The sequence below is a fragment of the Gymnodraco acuticeps genome, unplaced genomic scaffold, assembly GCF_902827175.1.
Source record: "Gymnodraco acuticeps unplaced genomic scaffold, fGymAcu1.1, whole genome shotgun sequence".
In the NCBI taxonomy this organism is placed as follows: domain Eukaryota; kingdom Metazoa; phylum Chordata; class Actinopteri; order Perciformes; family Bathydraconidae; genus Gymnodraco; species Gymnodraco acuticeps.
This window is the reverse complement of record NW_022992150.1, coordinates 2,653,732-2,667,473: the sequence shown is the minus strand read 5'-3', so window position 1 is coordinate 2,667,473 and position 13,742 is coordinate 2,653,732. Positions and strand designations below refer to the sequence as shown.

At 40.2% G+C, this 13,742-nt stretch overlaps 1 protein-coding gene and 1 non-coding gene across 7 annotated transcripts in view; both read right to left on the bottom strand.

The window, feature by feature from the left end:
• The window catches only part of uimc1 (ubiquitin interaction motif containing 1), a 40,220-nt gene extending 28,072 nt beyond the window's left edge, over nucleotides 1–12,148 (bottom strand). Inside the window, exons 1-13 of one of the 6 annotated variants that reach the window (XM_034204182.1) lie at nucleotides 12,113–12,127; nucleotides 11,822–11,977; nucleotides 10,981–11,105; nucleotides 10,489–10,567; nucleotides 9,983–10,101; nucleotides 9,271–9,451; nucleotides 8,573–8,739; nucleotides 7,194–7,874; nucleotides 4,935–4,989; nucleotides 4,727–4,827; nucleotides 4,376–4,488; nucleotides 3,718–3,877; nucleotides 3,055–3,159 (exon numbers count right to left, since the gene is read on the bottom strand). In XM_034204182.1, coding sequence (XP_034060073.1) covers nucleotides 3,055–3,159; nucleotides 3,718–3,877; nucleotides 4,376–4,488; nucleotides 4,727–4,827; nucleotides 4,935–4,989; nucleotides 7,194–7,874; nucleotides 8,573–8,739; nucleotides 9,271–9,451; nucleotides 9,983–10,101; nucleotides 10,489–10,567; nucleotides 10,981–11,085 — 1,866 coding nt within the window. In that variant the 5' untranslated portion in view covers nucleotides 11,086–11,105; nucleotides 11,822–11,977; nucleotides 12,113–12,127. Of the gene's footprint in view, nucleotides 1–3,054; nucleotides 3,160–3,717; nucleotides 3,878–4,375; nucleotides 4,489–4,726; nucleotides 4,828–4,934; nucleotides 4,990–7,193; nucleotides 7,875–8,572; nucleotides 8,740–9,270; nucleotides 9,452–9,982; nucleotides 10,102–10,488; nucleotides 10,568–10,980; nucleotides 11,108–11,821 lie in introns of all 6 variants that reach the window. The other 5 variants (XM_034204185.1, XM_034204181.1, XM_034204183.1 and 2 more) reach the window with 5 other exon arrangements.
• A 1,521-nt stretch (nucleotides 12,149–13,669) lies between these two features.
• On the bottom strand, nucleotides 13,670–13,742 carry trnav-cac. The gene has a single exon. It is a non-coding gene; the product is annotated as a tRNA-Val (tRNA).

Genomic DNA, 13,742 nt, shown 5'->3' with positions numbered 1-13,742 from the left:
ACACCTGCAAATAACACATGCTAAGGTGAAGCTACCGCACACGCTATTTGTTGTTTGTTTATATCACGTCGTCTGTGCTTCTTCTCTGTTTTCCGGTTGTTGCCTCTTTTGAATGACAAATACACACTACCGCCGCCTGCTGGTAAGGAAAGTTATTGCCACTCACGCATGCGCAGTTCGTACGTGCTCGGGCGAGTAAAGTAACGAGTTACTTTATGTAGATAGTAACGAAGTAGTGTAATATATTACTTTTTTTTAAAAAAGTAATATGTAATATATTACATTTTTTTAGTAACGACCCCATCTCTGGAGTTGGCGTTCTCTACTCTGGTTTACATGAAGAACAACAGGAGGTCACGGCTCTCTGTTGAACAGGACTTGCGAGTGGCCCTCTCCTCAGTGCCACCAAAGATTACAAAATTCTGCGCGCCCCGACAGGCACATGTATCTCACTCATTTGTAAGTCTGCAAAAATATTTACAATAGCACATGTTTCAATGCTGATTGCTGAAATGTTACATTTATAATTTGTAGTTCAGGACCATGCAGTGCAGCTTCCTTGCATTGACAGTTCTCTGTGCTGAATTTCTGCTGAGTTTCCTTTGCCTCATTTTTAATGTTGTGACCTGTCTGGTTTAAAGGAGTGTGTTGCTGCTTTGATGAAGCCTAATTTGATAAAGTTTCAAATTAATTTCTGAAATATTTCGTTAATAAATATTTCATGAGTAATATAGTTGTCTTTGTCACATTTTATTTGGCATTAGTAAATAATTATGCACATTTACAGATATTTTACATGATATGAGTGATAACACGTGTTATAAGGGCTATTTTGCACAATAGGTGTGCCTTGAGATTTTTACTTGTCCTTTGGTGTGCCTTGGGCACAAAAAGTTTGGGAACCACTGGGCTAACCCATACAGTGGTGGGGCTCAAGTCAGTATTTGCAATGTAATTACATACACGCTCCCCTTGACAGTGAAACGCCACACGTGAGGTTTAGATTATTTCCCTGTCTCAATCCAAATTCAAGTAGGGAATGAGTCCTTACCCCAAGTGAAGGAGTTCAAGTATCTCGGGGTCTTGTTCTCGAGTGAGGGAACAATGGAGCGTGAGATGGGCCGGAGAATCGGAGCAGCGGGAGCGGTACTGCGGTCGCTTTACCGCACCGTTGTGACGAAAAGGGAGCTGAGCCAGAAGGCAAAGCTCTCTGTCTACCGGGCCATTTTCGTTCCTACCCTCACCTATGGTCATGAAGGATGGGTCATGACCGAAAGAACGAGATCGCGGATACAAGCGGCCGAGATGGGTTTTCTCCGCAGGGTGGCTGGTGTCTCCCTTAGGGATAAGGTGAGAAGTTCGGTCATCAGGGAGGGACTCGGAGTTGAGCCGCTCCTCCTTCGCGTCGAAAGGAGCCAGTTGAGGTGGTTCGGGCACCTAGTTAGGATGCCACCTGGGCGCCTCCCTAGGGAGGTGTTCCAGGCACGTCCAGCTGGGAAGAGACCAAGGGGTAGACCTAGGACCAGGTGGAGGGATTATATCTCTTCGCTGGCCTGGGAGCGCCTTGGGATCCCCCAGTCAGAGCTGGTTGATGTCGCCAGGGAAAAGAAAGTTTGGGGCTCTCTGCTGGAACTGCTACCCCCGCGACCCGACCACGGATAAGCGGGAGAAGATGGATGGATGGATGGATGGATGGAATCCAAATTGAACTGTATGAAATAAAAAGGCACATTTGTCTTGTAGTAAATAAAAAGGGCGACCTGGAGCCAATCCTGCAATTTCCCCACAAGTGAAAGAGGAGAAATGCTGAAAATCCAACCCCTGCAGGTCTGGGGGGATTCTCCCCCAGGAGATTTTTTTAAATACTAACATAAAATACACATTCTGGTACTCTCTTGAGAAGAAAAATAAATAAATCTATTACTACACGACATATTTAAAAAAATGAATGGTATTTAATTTTTTGTTACTTTGTTCTGAAAGCTGAACCTGCTGCTCCTCACAGAGAGAAGAGGGAAGAGGCTGTGTGAATTACTTTACATTGTGGATAAGGGTGGATAGCCCCCATTGTTCTGTGTGTCAAAATGAAAGACAGCCCACACACCTATCAATCATCAAACCGTGGGGTCTTATTTCATTACGTGTTGATTTCTATCAACACGTAATGTTGTATCGATGTATCGGGACTTCCTGCAACAACACCACGCCGTTATCGTGATTCTGATTGGCCAGAAGACATTATCAAAAATGTTCTATTGAGAAGACGATCACTACGTGACAAAAGTTTTCAAAACCGTTTCTAGTCTTTGGTATTTCCAGACAAGTGGCTACTGAAATCAATCTTACTAACTGCTGTCTGTGCAATTTACTCCGCGCGAGTTGGCGGACTTTATTTTGCTTACCTTAACATCATTTTTCATGGTGGGGCTAAGCCATTTCTTGGTATGGCTGTAGCCTACCCCAGCCATACCCTGGCGCCGCCACTGACCGCAAATACCTCATTCCTTCCGTCTACTTGGATACGAAATGCTTCTCGTTTTGCCCCGTTCAAATGAAATCGCCGCCAATCATATTTCCACGCTCGTTCCAGGGCCGGGGGAGGGGTTACAAGGCTCGCGTCTTGTGCGGCATTCACTTGCACTCGGACATTAGAGATTTTCTCTCATAAATGTCCGATGAGCCACAACTTTTTTTTCAAAACAAAGCTGCCAACTGGGGTGGCAAGGCATTTTTCTGAGGTGGCAGCTGCCACCCCGTGCCACCCTGTAGAACCGCCACTGCTCTTACACATTTATTTTGTACATTTTATTGATTGGCAAGTTGTATCCATTGTCGTTTGTTTTTTCAAAATTTGAAGCACTTTATGTTGCATATTTGTGTGAAAGCTGCTGTATAACTAAATAAAGCTGAGCTTACTGTTTATGAAGCATATAATATATAGCATAAAATGTAGCAGGGTCAGACCTTTGTTTGGCTCAAGATCCTACCCAGTAACTAAATAATAAAGCCCATAAGTTCACCCGTTACAGACTCATGTTAAGATGGTTATGTTACCTCCGGCTGTGGCAGGACGGCCCCCCCCCACTCGGCCTTCCTCAGCAGGAACCTCTGTGCCTGCTTCAGACTCTTCTCATAAACCTCCATCTGAGCCATGATCACCTGCAGGATGGGTGAAAGTGAGAAATCGATATCAAATGCTAATGCTTTTTTATTGTTTCTGTAATTCAGTAAAACATTTTTATTAAAAAGGCCAAATGAGCCAGGTTTCCATACAACTTTAGAAGATTGTAAATAAATTGAAAGAAAAATAAAGCATGAATTGCATGAGCAGTGCCAATTTTAACAACATTTTGAGAAAACCTGCAAATAAAATAAGGATTAGCACTACTGTTAAGTGCATATTAGTTGGTTCTTGTGGCTTAATGGTTGGTGTAGCAAAATAAGTTACAGAACCAGCGATAGAGGTAATATTCCAACCTATAAACGTTTTGTGATGAGGAAAGTGTGTTGCATAAAACTTGGCCACGTCATTAGCAGCCTCAGTAGAAGCTTCGAATGAAAACAAATGACACTTGTAGAGCCCAAGTTACGAAATCAGAGAAAAGCAATAATTCCTTACATTTAAGATGCAACCAGGAACCATTACGATGGTTAAAAACTGTCCTGAAATAACACTTTGTAACTGTTCATTCTTTTTTTTTTTAAACAAATCTTCACCTGTGTGTATTTGTCTGGGTCCAGGCCTCGTGGACAGAAGGGAACCCCCCAGTAGTAGCTCACTGTCGGCCCCTCTGCAGGCTCACTGTTGATTGGCTGTAAACGTCGCTCTGTGGCTACAAGCTGCTGACGGCCGCTTGATGTGGGAGAGGTAGAAGGTCTGAGTGCCAAAACAAACAGAGTTATAATGAGCATAACAGTTATAATATAATGAGGCTTGCAAATAAAAGTGTCTATGACCCCAGCCATGTCCTGAACAGCGAACATGAATTGTTGCCATAAAATTGGAGATTTAATGAAGTTAGACTAAAGCACTCCTGTCAATCTTTAAATGAAATATAAAGTTTAATCCTAGATCAAATGTAGGTTCAAGGGTCTTCAACATGTTGTATTTAGTGATGTTATGTTGGTTGGTTAAATGTCTGTTCCCTTGTTTACTGTTTTAACTAGTTGTCATTGTTTATGTTGCAAATGCAGCTGCTGTGATGGCAGAAAAATGTTAGACTTGATCAGACAATAAAGCATTATGGTACTGTAAAGAGACCTCCCTCAACTCTTTAAATAGACAAGTGATGCTTTTACTTACTGAATGTGTCTGACTGCTTAAGTTACATTAAAAGCTAAGAGTGTGTTCTCATGAGGTTGTTTGTTCCTCTACCTGCTGTTCGTCCCTGGAAAAGCTGCAGTCACATGGTTCGGGGGGGCGGTCTCACTTTCTGCCTGATGAAGAGGTCTCTCCTCTGGGAAGACCGGGCTGTGAGACCCCGTCGGCTGGAGGGGAGGGATGGATGTGAGAAATGGTGACTTTTCATTCACGTTTGAATACATATCTGTTGCTCTAGTACAGGGGTCAGCAACCTTTACTATTAAAAGAGCTTTTGCCCTCTTTTGCCACCAAATAAAGTTTAATCGTACGTATTTGATAACACAGCTTTTAGTTTTATATATAGTCTATATATTTTGGACAACATTTGAATTCTGGTTTGCAACAGGGAGGAAGGCTCTGTACCGTGACGTCGTCGTCCTCTCCAGACCAGAGTAACACCATATCGCTGGTCAGCTCCGACTCTGCCGAGTTTCCCTCTTTACATATTTCATGCTCTGCGTTATCTGAAACCACAAAACAGAGAGCCACTGAAGAAAAGGCTCTGACTTTTCCTGACCGGACATTAAAAAGCATTTAGGAAAATAAACCTCCAAATGATGTTTCACTGTACCTGACAGAAATGCCTTATTCAACCTGAGATTAGGATTTTGGTCTGGCTTGCTGTCCTATATTCAAAAGCAAGAAAAAAAAAAGTTTTCAGAACAGATGTTTAAATATTACAACTTTAAAACAACAAGAGCAAATTACACTTTCATCTAAACCCGAGGCTACCCATACAATTGAATTCAGTATTTAAATATAAACAACATAAAATAAACCAAACAAAAATAGGCTCTATAACAGCAGGACCACTTGCTGCTGACATGAAGCTGATAGTGAGTAATCCTTTTATTAGTTATTTATCACTGTATAATAAAAGTATTTTTTAGAGCTTCACCAATAAAGGCTAAACATCAACCAACCAATGAAAGAAGTCGATTTTGTTAGATAAAAAGAATGTTGTGATAACATCTATCTAAATACATTTTTTACGCTCCGGAGTTATTGGAAATATTCAGAAACAATCAACCACTGAAATCTAATCCTATAAATAATATGAATCTAATGATAATAGTGTATCTGTATATTTATCTGCAACTGTGCAGTAACACAGCTTTGAAACACGATGAAAATAAATAAATGTGGGACAAAATAAATGTGCCGTTGTTGATTGTTTCAATTATTATCATCATTTGTTTACACCACAAATAGTTACTTCCAGCAATTGTCACCAGGGGCCTCATTTATAAAGCCTTGCGTAGGATTCACGTGGGAAGGTTGCTTATGTAGGACAAAGCAAATAAATACGTACAGACATTTTCCGATTAAAAAAACACTGCGTACCGGCGTAGGACGTGCGTGCGGCACGTCCTACGCCGGTTTCCCTTTATAAATCACAATCAACTCGAAATGCGGTGCAGCTTTTGCGGGCTTCACGTAACGCCCATATTTGCCTATAAATAGTCAAAGAAACGCCCATTCATTTTGACTGACTGCATGAAGAAGATCGCAGGAAATGACGACAGAACAGCTAAAAAAGACATCTCACACCGTGTCAGATTTTGGTTATTTTGGGGAGGTCGAGATAAATCATATTGTTTGGTGGATGCCGTTTGAACCAGAGTAGCAGCATGGAGGTCGGATCGTCACCAAAATAAATAAATAAGTGGTCCGAAAAAGGTTAATGACAAAACAAATACACATAGCCTTCCTCAGGCAGTGTGTTTGTACCGGGGACAGGAGACCCCCCCTTGATGAGAGACTGTAAGAAATGATCGGGGAATCCCTCCGGAGTGGAGTCATGACGACTGGATCTGAATTATGTTTTTTGTATTTGGTGGTTTGTGTCCCAGCTGTCGATCAGCAACTATATTTCCATAATCCACCAGTTAAAGGAAATACAACTAATGTGTTGTGTTATATTAGCTGTACAATCTACCACATATGGTGTTCTTAGTTTCCATACCTCCTGTGTTTTACGAGCGACTTATCAAGTAGGCTATTGGCGAACGGCATAAAACATGATTAAACATGATAGTATATTAAACCATGCTCGTATCTATACAACCTATAGAAATGCAAAACGGCGTCAGTTTAAAGTAATTCTGTCCTTACCGCATCATTTATGAGAATACATTTCTTAACAAGAGAACATAATTGAGGGGTGATCAATAACATTTCCGTATTTATTTATATGTTTCTGTGTGCACTGAGGAGTCTCAAACAGGCGTTTGTTAAATCATTTTAAGATTGGCTTTAATCAATTTGTGAAAATGAATTCTTCATATATGATAAATGAGAGGTAACATTCTATTTATGGTATTATTTCCACATATTTCTCTCCATTCTCCCTTCTGCCAACGGTGTCGCAGTTTCTCGTCTCTCCCGTTTTTGTGGAGGACCGCACATTTTCCCGTCAAGTTTTTTTTTTTTATAAATAGCAAACATTGCGTAGAAACTGCGTATGCCATCTTTTGAGCGTACGCACCGTTTATAAATGAGGCCCCTGGGTATGGTTTAAGGTATTTACTCCACCTGTTGTGTGATTGGAAAAAGAAGGTGATTTGGTTCGGATCATTTTGTTGACCGTATGTTTCTACTTTGGTTATTGTTTGTATAATTTTCTTTATCAAACATTGTGAAACTTAACCTCAGTACCGACTGCTTATTGGGTAAGAGTCACAATGACGAGCCAAGTTTAGCCTCCTAAGCGACATCATTCATTGGAAGTTTTGTCGGTAAATTGAATATTATGTATTTATTTTCTTTTTTAAATGAAGCTACGAGGATTCACATTATTCCGTCCTACTTGTCTTGCGCCTGAACTCACCAGACTCTGAGACGAATCCCTGGTAGGGGTTGAATTCCCTTCACTTCCTGAACCCGAGGAGTGTGTCTGCACATCAATATTCATATGTTCTCGTTGTCCAGTCCTGCCGAACACTGGGCTTTTACAAAATCCCTGACTCTGCTCTGCCTGTCCTCCGTCGGACTCTGAGGACACAGGACTCCTGCAGGTTGCTGATCTTTCCGAGGAATGGGGGTTATTGGGAAGGCCGGGACATCTTGGGAATACTGGGCTCTTGGGCGGACAGGAAGTGGACCTCACAGAGGGGGTTAAACTATCCTGGGAGGAAAACGTGAACCCCGATTTACAGTCTTGAGGTTTGCAGGCACTTGCAGACGTCTTGTTTTGAGTATTCCAGCCAAACACTGGACTTTTAAAATACTCTCCATCGTCTCTCTCATCGAGGTCGGAGAAGAGAGGACTACTGCACAGTGGGGGCTTAATGGAGAGTTTACTGGAGAGTTTGGGGCTCTTTGGGAACGTCGGGCTCTTGCGTGGAGAGGTCAAAGTGTCCTGAGAGCACAAAACAAAACCTGAGCTCCTGCAGGTCTGCAGCAGGTCCTGGCTCAGCCGCGGGACGAGGACCTTGGCTCTGCAGCCCGGCGAGGGGAAGACGGGGGATTTAGGGGGCTGGCAGTCCTCGATCTGGGTCGAGTCGGAGCTCTGATTCAGAATCAGAAACAGGTTTATTGCCAAGTAGGTTAAAACATACGAGGAATTCTACTATGACATAATAATTTCTAGGTGCAAAACATACATTTTAAAGCATCTCAAACCTTAATATGTACACTTACTTGTTAAATGATGCTACTAATTGTTTAGCCATGGATGAGTACTTATTTGTCTTCATTTTATTATTGCTTGCCTTTTGCTATAACGTTGTACATTTCCATGATGCGGGACTTCTAAAGAAATGCTGATTCAGATTCTGATACATAAAAACAGTCAAAGAAGATAAACTGTCATGGCAATAATAATAAAAAATAAAAAACTAAGGCTAAAAAAGAGAAACCAATAGTGAAATATTTTGATAATGTATTTTAGATTTGTGTCTATATCTTCTCTAATGTGAGTTGTCTCATTGTCAGTAACTGAACGTCTTTGGGTTGTGGACGGTGGGGAAACTGGGCAAAAAATATCACATTGTGTTCTGGGATATTTGTGATGAGAAATGTTCAATTATAATTGCTTAATTGTATATTTTTGAGTTTGGCATTTAAAGACATGAGCTAAGGACGTTAGAAACTGACCAGCAACGTTTTCTGACATGGAATAGATTACTAATTGAATTAACAACCAAAAGATAACCAAATAAACGGATCAATCTAAGGATAAATAGGGTAGAAATGAGTTTATCCGACCTGTGGGGAGTCCAGAGGCGCTGACAGGCAGTCTGAGCTGCCGGGGGAATCCTGAGCGGAGATTTTCTGAGACTGTGACAAATCTGGCATCTCCAGCAGAGGGCTTCCTTCTTTCCTTTTCAACTTTTTTCTCAAGGTATTACGTTCACCTCCAGTTCCTTTGGCTCCTGAAAATACAATACAGCATGTTTGAAGATAAGATAAACTTTATTGATTTCAATTTGGGAAGTATTTTCGTTACAGTAGCATGTAAACAAGGCATTGCAGACAATGTGAAAATGAAGAGGAGTACAAAATAAACAGACACAAACATCAAATATAAACATCTCAAAATAAAAAAAAAACACAACTTTATCGCAATGGTAAGTCTTATTAAACTCACTGTAAGAGCCATTTAGACGTATAAATATGTATAGTAAATGTTTGTGTTGTCAAGACGGTTGTATATACTATCAAGCGTTCAACCCTGTGATTGTGTGATAATGTGTTATTCTACTAAATCCAATTTAAAGTGTCGATAAGTGTTAAGTTGGTAGTGGACCGCCACGTGACGTGTGGATTTGGAAGCTGTGATTTCTTTAAATAAACCCTGAAGACTTTCCTTCTGTGACTACATTGATTCAAGATTCAATTCAAAGGCTTTTTTGTCATATGCACAATAGCTAGAGTGTAGTTCTGTAGTAATGTGACAGACTCACCTTGGTTCAGGTCGGTCTCTGCTGTACGGATGTCCGCTGACGCTCCCTGGTCGATGGCAGACGCCGTCTTCCCGCCTGAGTACAGGAGTTTCCGTCGGGAGCAGGCGCCGGGTGAAGCCTCTGCATCGTCCAGCAGGCTCTGACTCTGGGACACCGGGCTGGGTTGTGTCTGACTGACAATCTGTGAGAAACAAACAAGACAAATAGGTATTAAATAATTATCTAGATACTATATTAGCTATTTCAACTAGATTGAAATAATTAGTGTCAAAGATTGATTCCTCTTCCCAGTCATGATTTATTATTATCTAACTAAAATAATACAATGATAGTTTTCTGTTCATCCTCAGATACAAACAGGAACAGCTTCTAGTAAATTCTGCATGTCTTTCCCTGTTAGATGAAGTGAGTAGAATGTAGAAACATATTTAAGATAATAATATGTGTTCCGTTTCAACTTTTATTTATTCATTTATTTATTTCCAAATGTATTTATGAATGTAATCATTGTCGCATTTAATTATTCCTGTATTTATTTCCAAATGTATTTATTCTTTTAGTTATTTATTCCAGTATTTATTTATTTCCACATTTATTCACTTATGCTGTATTTATTTATTTTATTTATGAATGTATTTATTCAAACTTATGTAAGGTTCCCTCCTCTGTATAAAACCTTTATAAAAGGGAGGATTAAAAAAAAAATCCTCACGCTCTCTTGGATGGCTTTCATCATGGCCTCCTCCTCTTGCTGCTGTCTGAGCGCCGTGACGCTGGCTTCCTGTTCGCTCAGACGCAGAGCCAAGTCCATCATCTCCTCCTCCGTCATCTCTGAGGACAACAGAGACACGAGTCAGAAATCAGGGTTGTTTTTATCACATATTGATAAAGAAAATGGTTTTAGATTCTTAATTTTGTCGATATACATGACCATTTTGAGAATGACATAGCATCTCAAAGAGATTCAGGAGCTTCAATAATGAATGTTATTACAAGATAATGTGAAAAATCCATAATTTTAAGAAACATAATAGTAGCAGTAGTATTTTGTTTTGTTTGTCACAGTAATAACATGTGTGTGTTTCAATTCTTTTGATCATTTCTAGCTCAATTCACTTTATATCTGCCATTCTTCAATTGTTCAATCTTACCCAGTGTTTACGCCGCACATACACTCAATGTTTTTGAAATGACGTTGGTACCCTAACTGTGATGTACCTTGTTTGGATTTGTTTTCCCTCTCTATCTTGCGTTTTTTTCTTGTTGATGACGACAGAAGTGATGATGAGAGCTCCTCCTGGAAGAACAAACAAACAGAATTAGTGCGGTTCATTTCGTGGAAGTCTTAGGTTTTCTGGATCTGTGTCTTCTGAGGTGTAACTCAGTCTTTTTTTAGCGTGCAAATCATCATAAAACCACCACTCACAATTGACTATTTAGCCACAACTGAATCATCACATCTGCTTGTTTTTTTGTGTGAGTGTTTAAGATAAAATAGAAACTACAGGCAACTTGCAGAGAAAAATGTCAAGCTTTAATCCAACTATTAATTTAAATTCAGGAAAATATGGGTAGAAAACAGCTGCTTGCAACTTAAATGAACCTCCACCTGCTAATGTACTATTAAAAACTGCTTCAGTGACGCTGGATTTAGACATATGAACCTGTATTTATCTCAGCTAATTCTAACTAATGTTCACATTTCCTTACATTGTTGTCTTCGTCGTCCTCCTCCTCCTGTGAGTTGTTGTCTACCTGTTGGCTTCCACAGGGAATGTCGCTGGTATCCTTGAGTATTTGCTTCCTTAGAGCCATCTTGGTCGGCTCCTAAGAAACTTTGATACAAGAAAAGACACAGAAGAGACTTCAAGAGTTACATTTTCCTCATAATCCAGTAGTTTCCAATACAGTTTCTCAACACCAAGCGTTTGTGCTGATGTTCAAAAAAAACATTTGTATTACTATTTTTATATAAAAAAAATACAATCAGTAATACAATCTAATATAAATAGTTGTACAGTGTAATTATACAAGGCTTAATTGATTTGATTGATCTTTAGTTGGAGTTAAAGTATGGAATTCTTTACCAAATGATTTAAATGGGGGGTCAAATAAATAATAATTAGACAGTGTGAATATGTCAGGTAACTTTTTTTGCTGATGGTAGAGTATAAGTAAATAAAAACATAAATACAATTTGGAGCAACTGTGTCACATGAAATGTGAAATCGATTGCAGATTTTTCCTGAAGATATTCATATAAAATGGAAAAGAAACACTAAAATACAGGACGTTGAAGATGTGGAAACAACTAATATACTCTTTGTAATGTTCTTATTTGTTTTAAACAAGACACCGTGTTGACTCTTAAACAAATAAGAACATTACTCCTCTAGTAAAATATTTTTGTAAAAGTAATTTACGATATATCGGTAATCAAGTGGTGTGCCTCATAAGACACAATTATTATTTTTTCAAGATTTGTATTTATTAATATGGGCATGAACTAAGGATTCTGATTTAAAAAACGTGCTTTTGTCGGAGCAGTTACCTGATGATGATGATGATGATGATGATGATGACGATGAACAAGATGAAGATGACTTGTCTTTTTTTTTTTCCTCTCATCTGTCTGGGACATACGAACTTGGACCTTCAACAATAACTTAAGTGTAAATAAAAAGACTAAATGAGAAGCCCAAAACGACTGAAATCAGATAAATGCACACAATTATCGGTAAAGCTTCCTTTAAACGTCTTCCGTTTGTGTGTTTATTTGTTAAACTGCTACGTGAAACAACAACAAACCGCATAATAATCGGAGTAGAAACATCACACTCACATCAGAGTTTTCCTCACTTTCGCGGCGCCATGTTTGTTTCTGTTGACGCAAACACGTGACTGCTACGTAAGGCGCGTCTTCCACGGTGCCTTCGGGGACAGTCGGTCATCTGTCTGATGCCTTCAGGGACTCTATACATTGAAAAAAAACTACACATAGCCTACTACCATTGTGGAATCACAATCAGCCAGATCACAGATACAAGGTACAGGACTATGTGACTATATTAAAATGTCTACACTCTCTCCACAACGTGGTCAGAACAAAAGCCAAGGAATGGAAACCCTCGAAATGTGAATAAATACTTTCACTTTTCTCAACATACTGGCAGTTTTCAAACAGTGGTCACTTTTGTATCTTTTTTGTTTGGTATATGTGGAGCCATATAAGTCATAAATGTGTTTCCGCCCGGTCTCGAACGTGATAACCACTACACTACGGAAACTGATGAAAGGGTTTTTGCCGCCCGTCAATCAAGAGAGCGGGGTTCGATTCCCGCAAGGCGAGTGATCCACAACCTCTTTGAAAGATACAATGTCACTCACAAGGACCACCTCAGAAAGACACGACATGTTTACCATACAATGAACATTTGAAGGGTGTAAAGATGCTTCCAATGTTTCAGGCCATGCATGGAAGATAACACTGATGTTTGACCAGTCTGTTTTGCAAAGAATCAACATTAAAACACCGCTGGGAGTAGAGGTCCTCCATGGATGGCAACTCCGTCCAGGTGATGTGCTGTGCAGTTTTCACCACTCTCTGTAAAGTCTTATGGTTGAGGTTGTTGCAACTGCCATACCAGGCCTTGATGCAGCCAGTCAGGATACTAACTATGGTGCACATGTAGAAGGTCAGGATCCTCTCTATGGTGCACCTGCAGAAGGTCAGGATCCTCTCTATGGTGCACCTGTAGAAGGTCAGAATACTCTCTATGGTGCACCTATAGAAGGTCAGGATACTCTCTGGTGCACCTATATAGAAGGTCAGGATACTCTATGGTGCACCTATAAGATCAGGATACTCTCTATGGTGCACCTGCAGAAGGTCAGGATCCTCTCTATGGTGCACCTGTAGAAGGTCAGAATACTCTCTATGGTGCACTTATAGAAGGTCAGGATACTCTCTATGGTGCACCTGCAGAAGGTCAGGATACTCTCTATGGTGCACCTAAGCTCAGGATGCTCTCTATGGTGCACCTGTAGAAGCTCAGGATGCTCTCTATGGTGCCCCTGTATAAGTTGCAGAGGAGAGTCAGATTTCCATGTTGCTGTTATACATTTCCTGACCACACATAAAGCAGATTTCATACATTTAATTTAGGATTTCATTGAAGATCTATTGAGACTTGTGAAATCTCCCAGTAAGGGATGGTCACTCCAGAAATGAGAATCAATACTTTCACTTTTTTCGAAATATTGGCAGTTTTCTAACAGGTCCTGTTTAATCTTTTTTCTTTCGTATATGTGGAGCCATAAATGTGTTTCCGCCCGGTCTCGAACCGGGGACCTTTCCCTGTTTAATCTTTTTTGTTTGGTATATGTGGAGCCATAAATGTGTTTCCGCCCGGTCTCGAACCGGGGACCTTTCGCGTGTGAGGCGAACGTGATAACCACTACACTACGGAAAC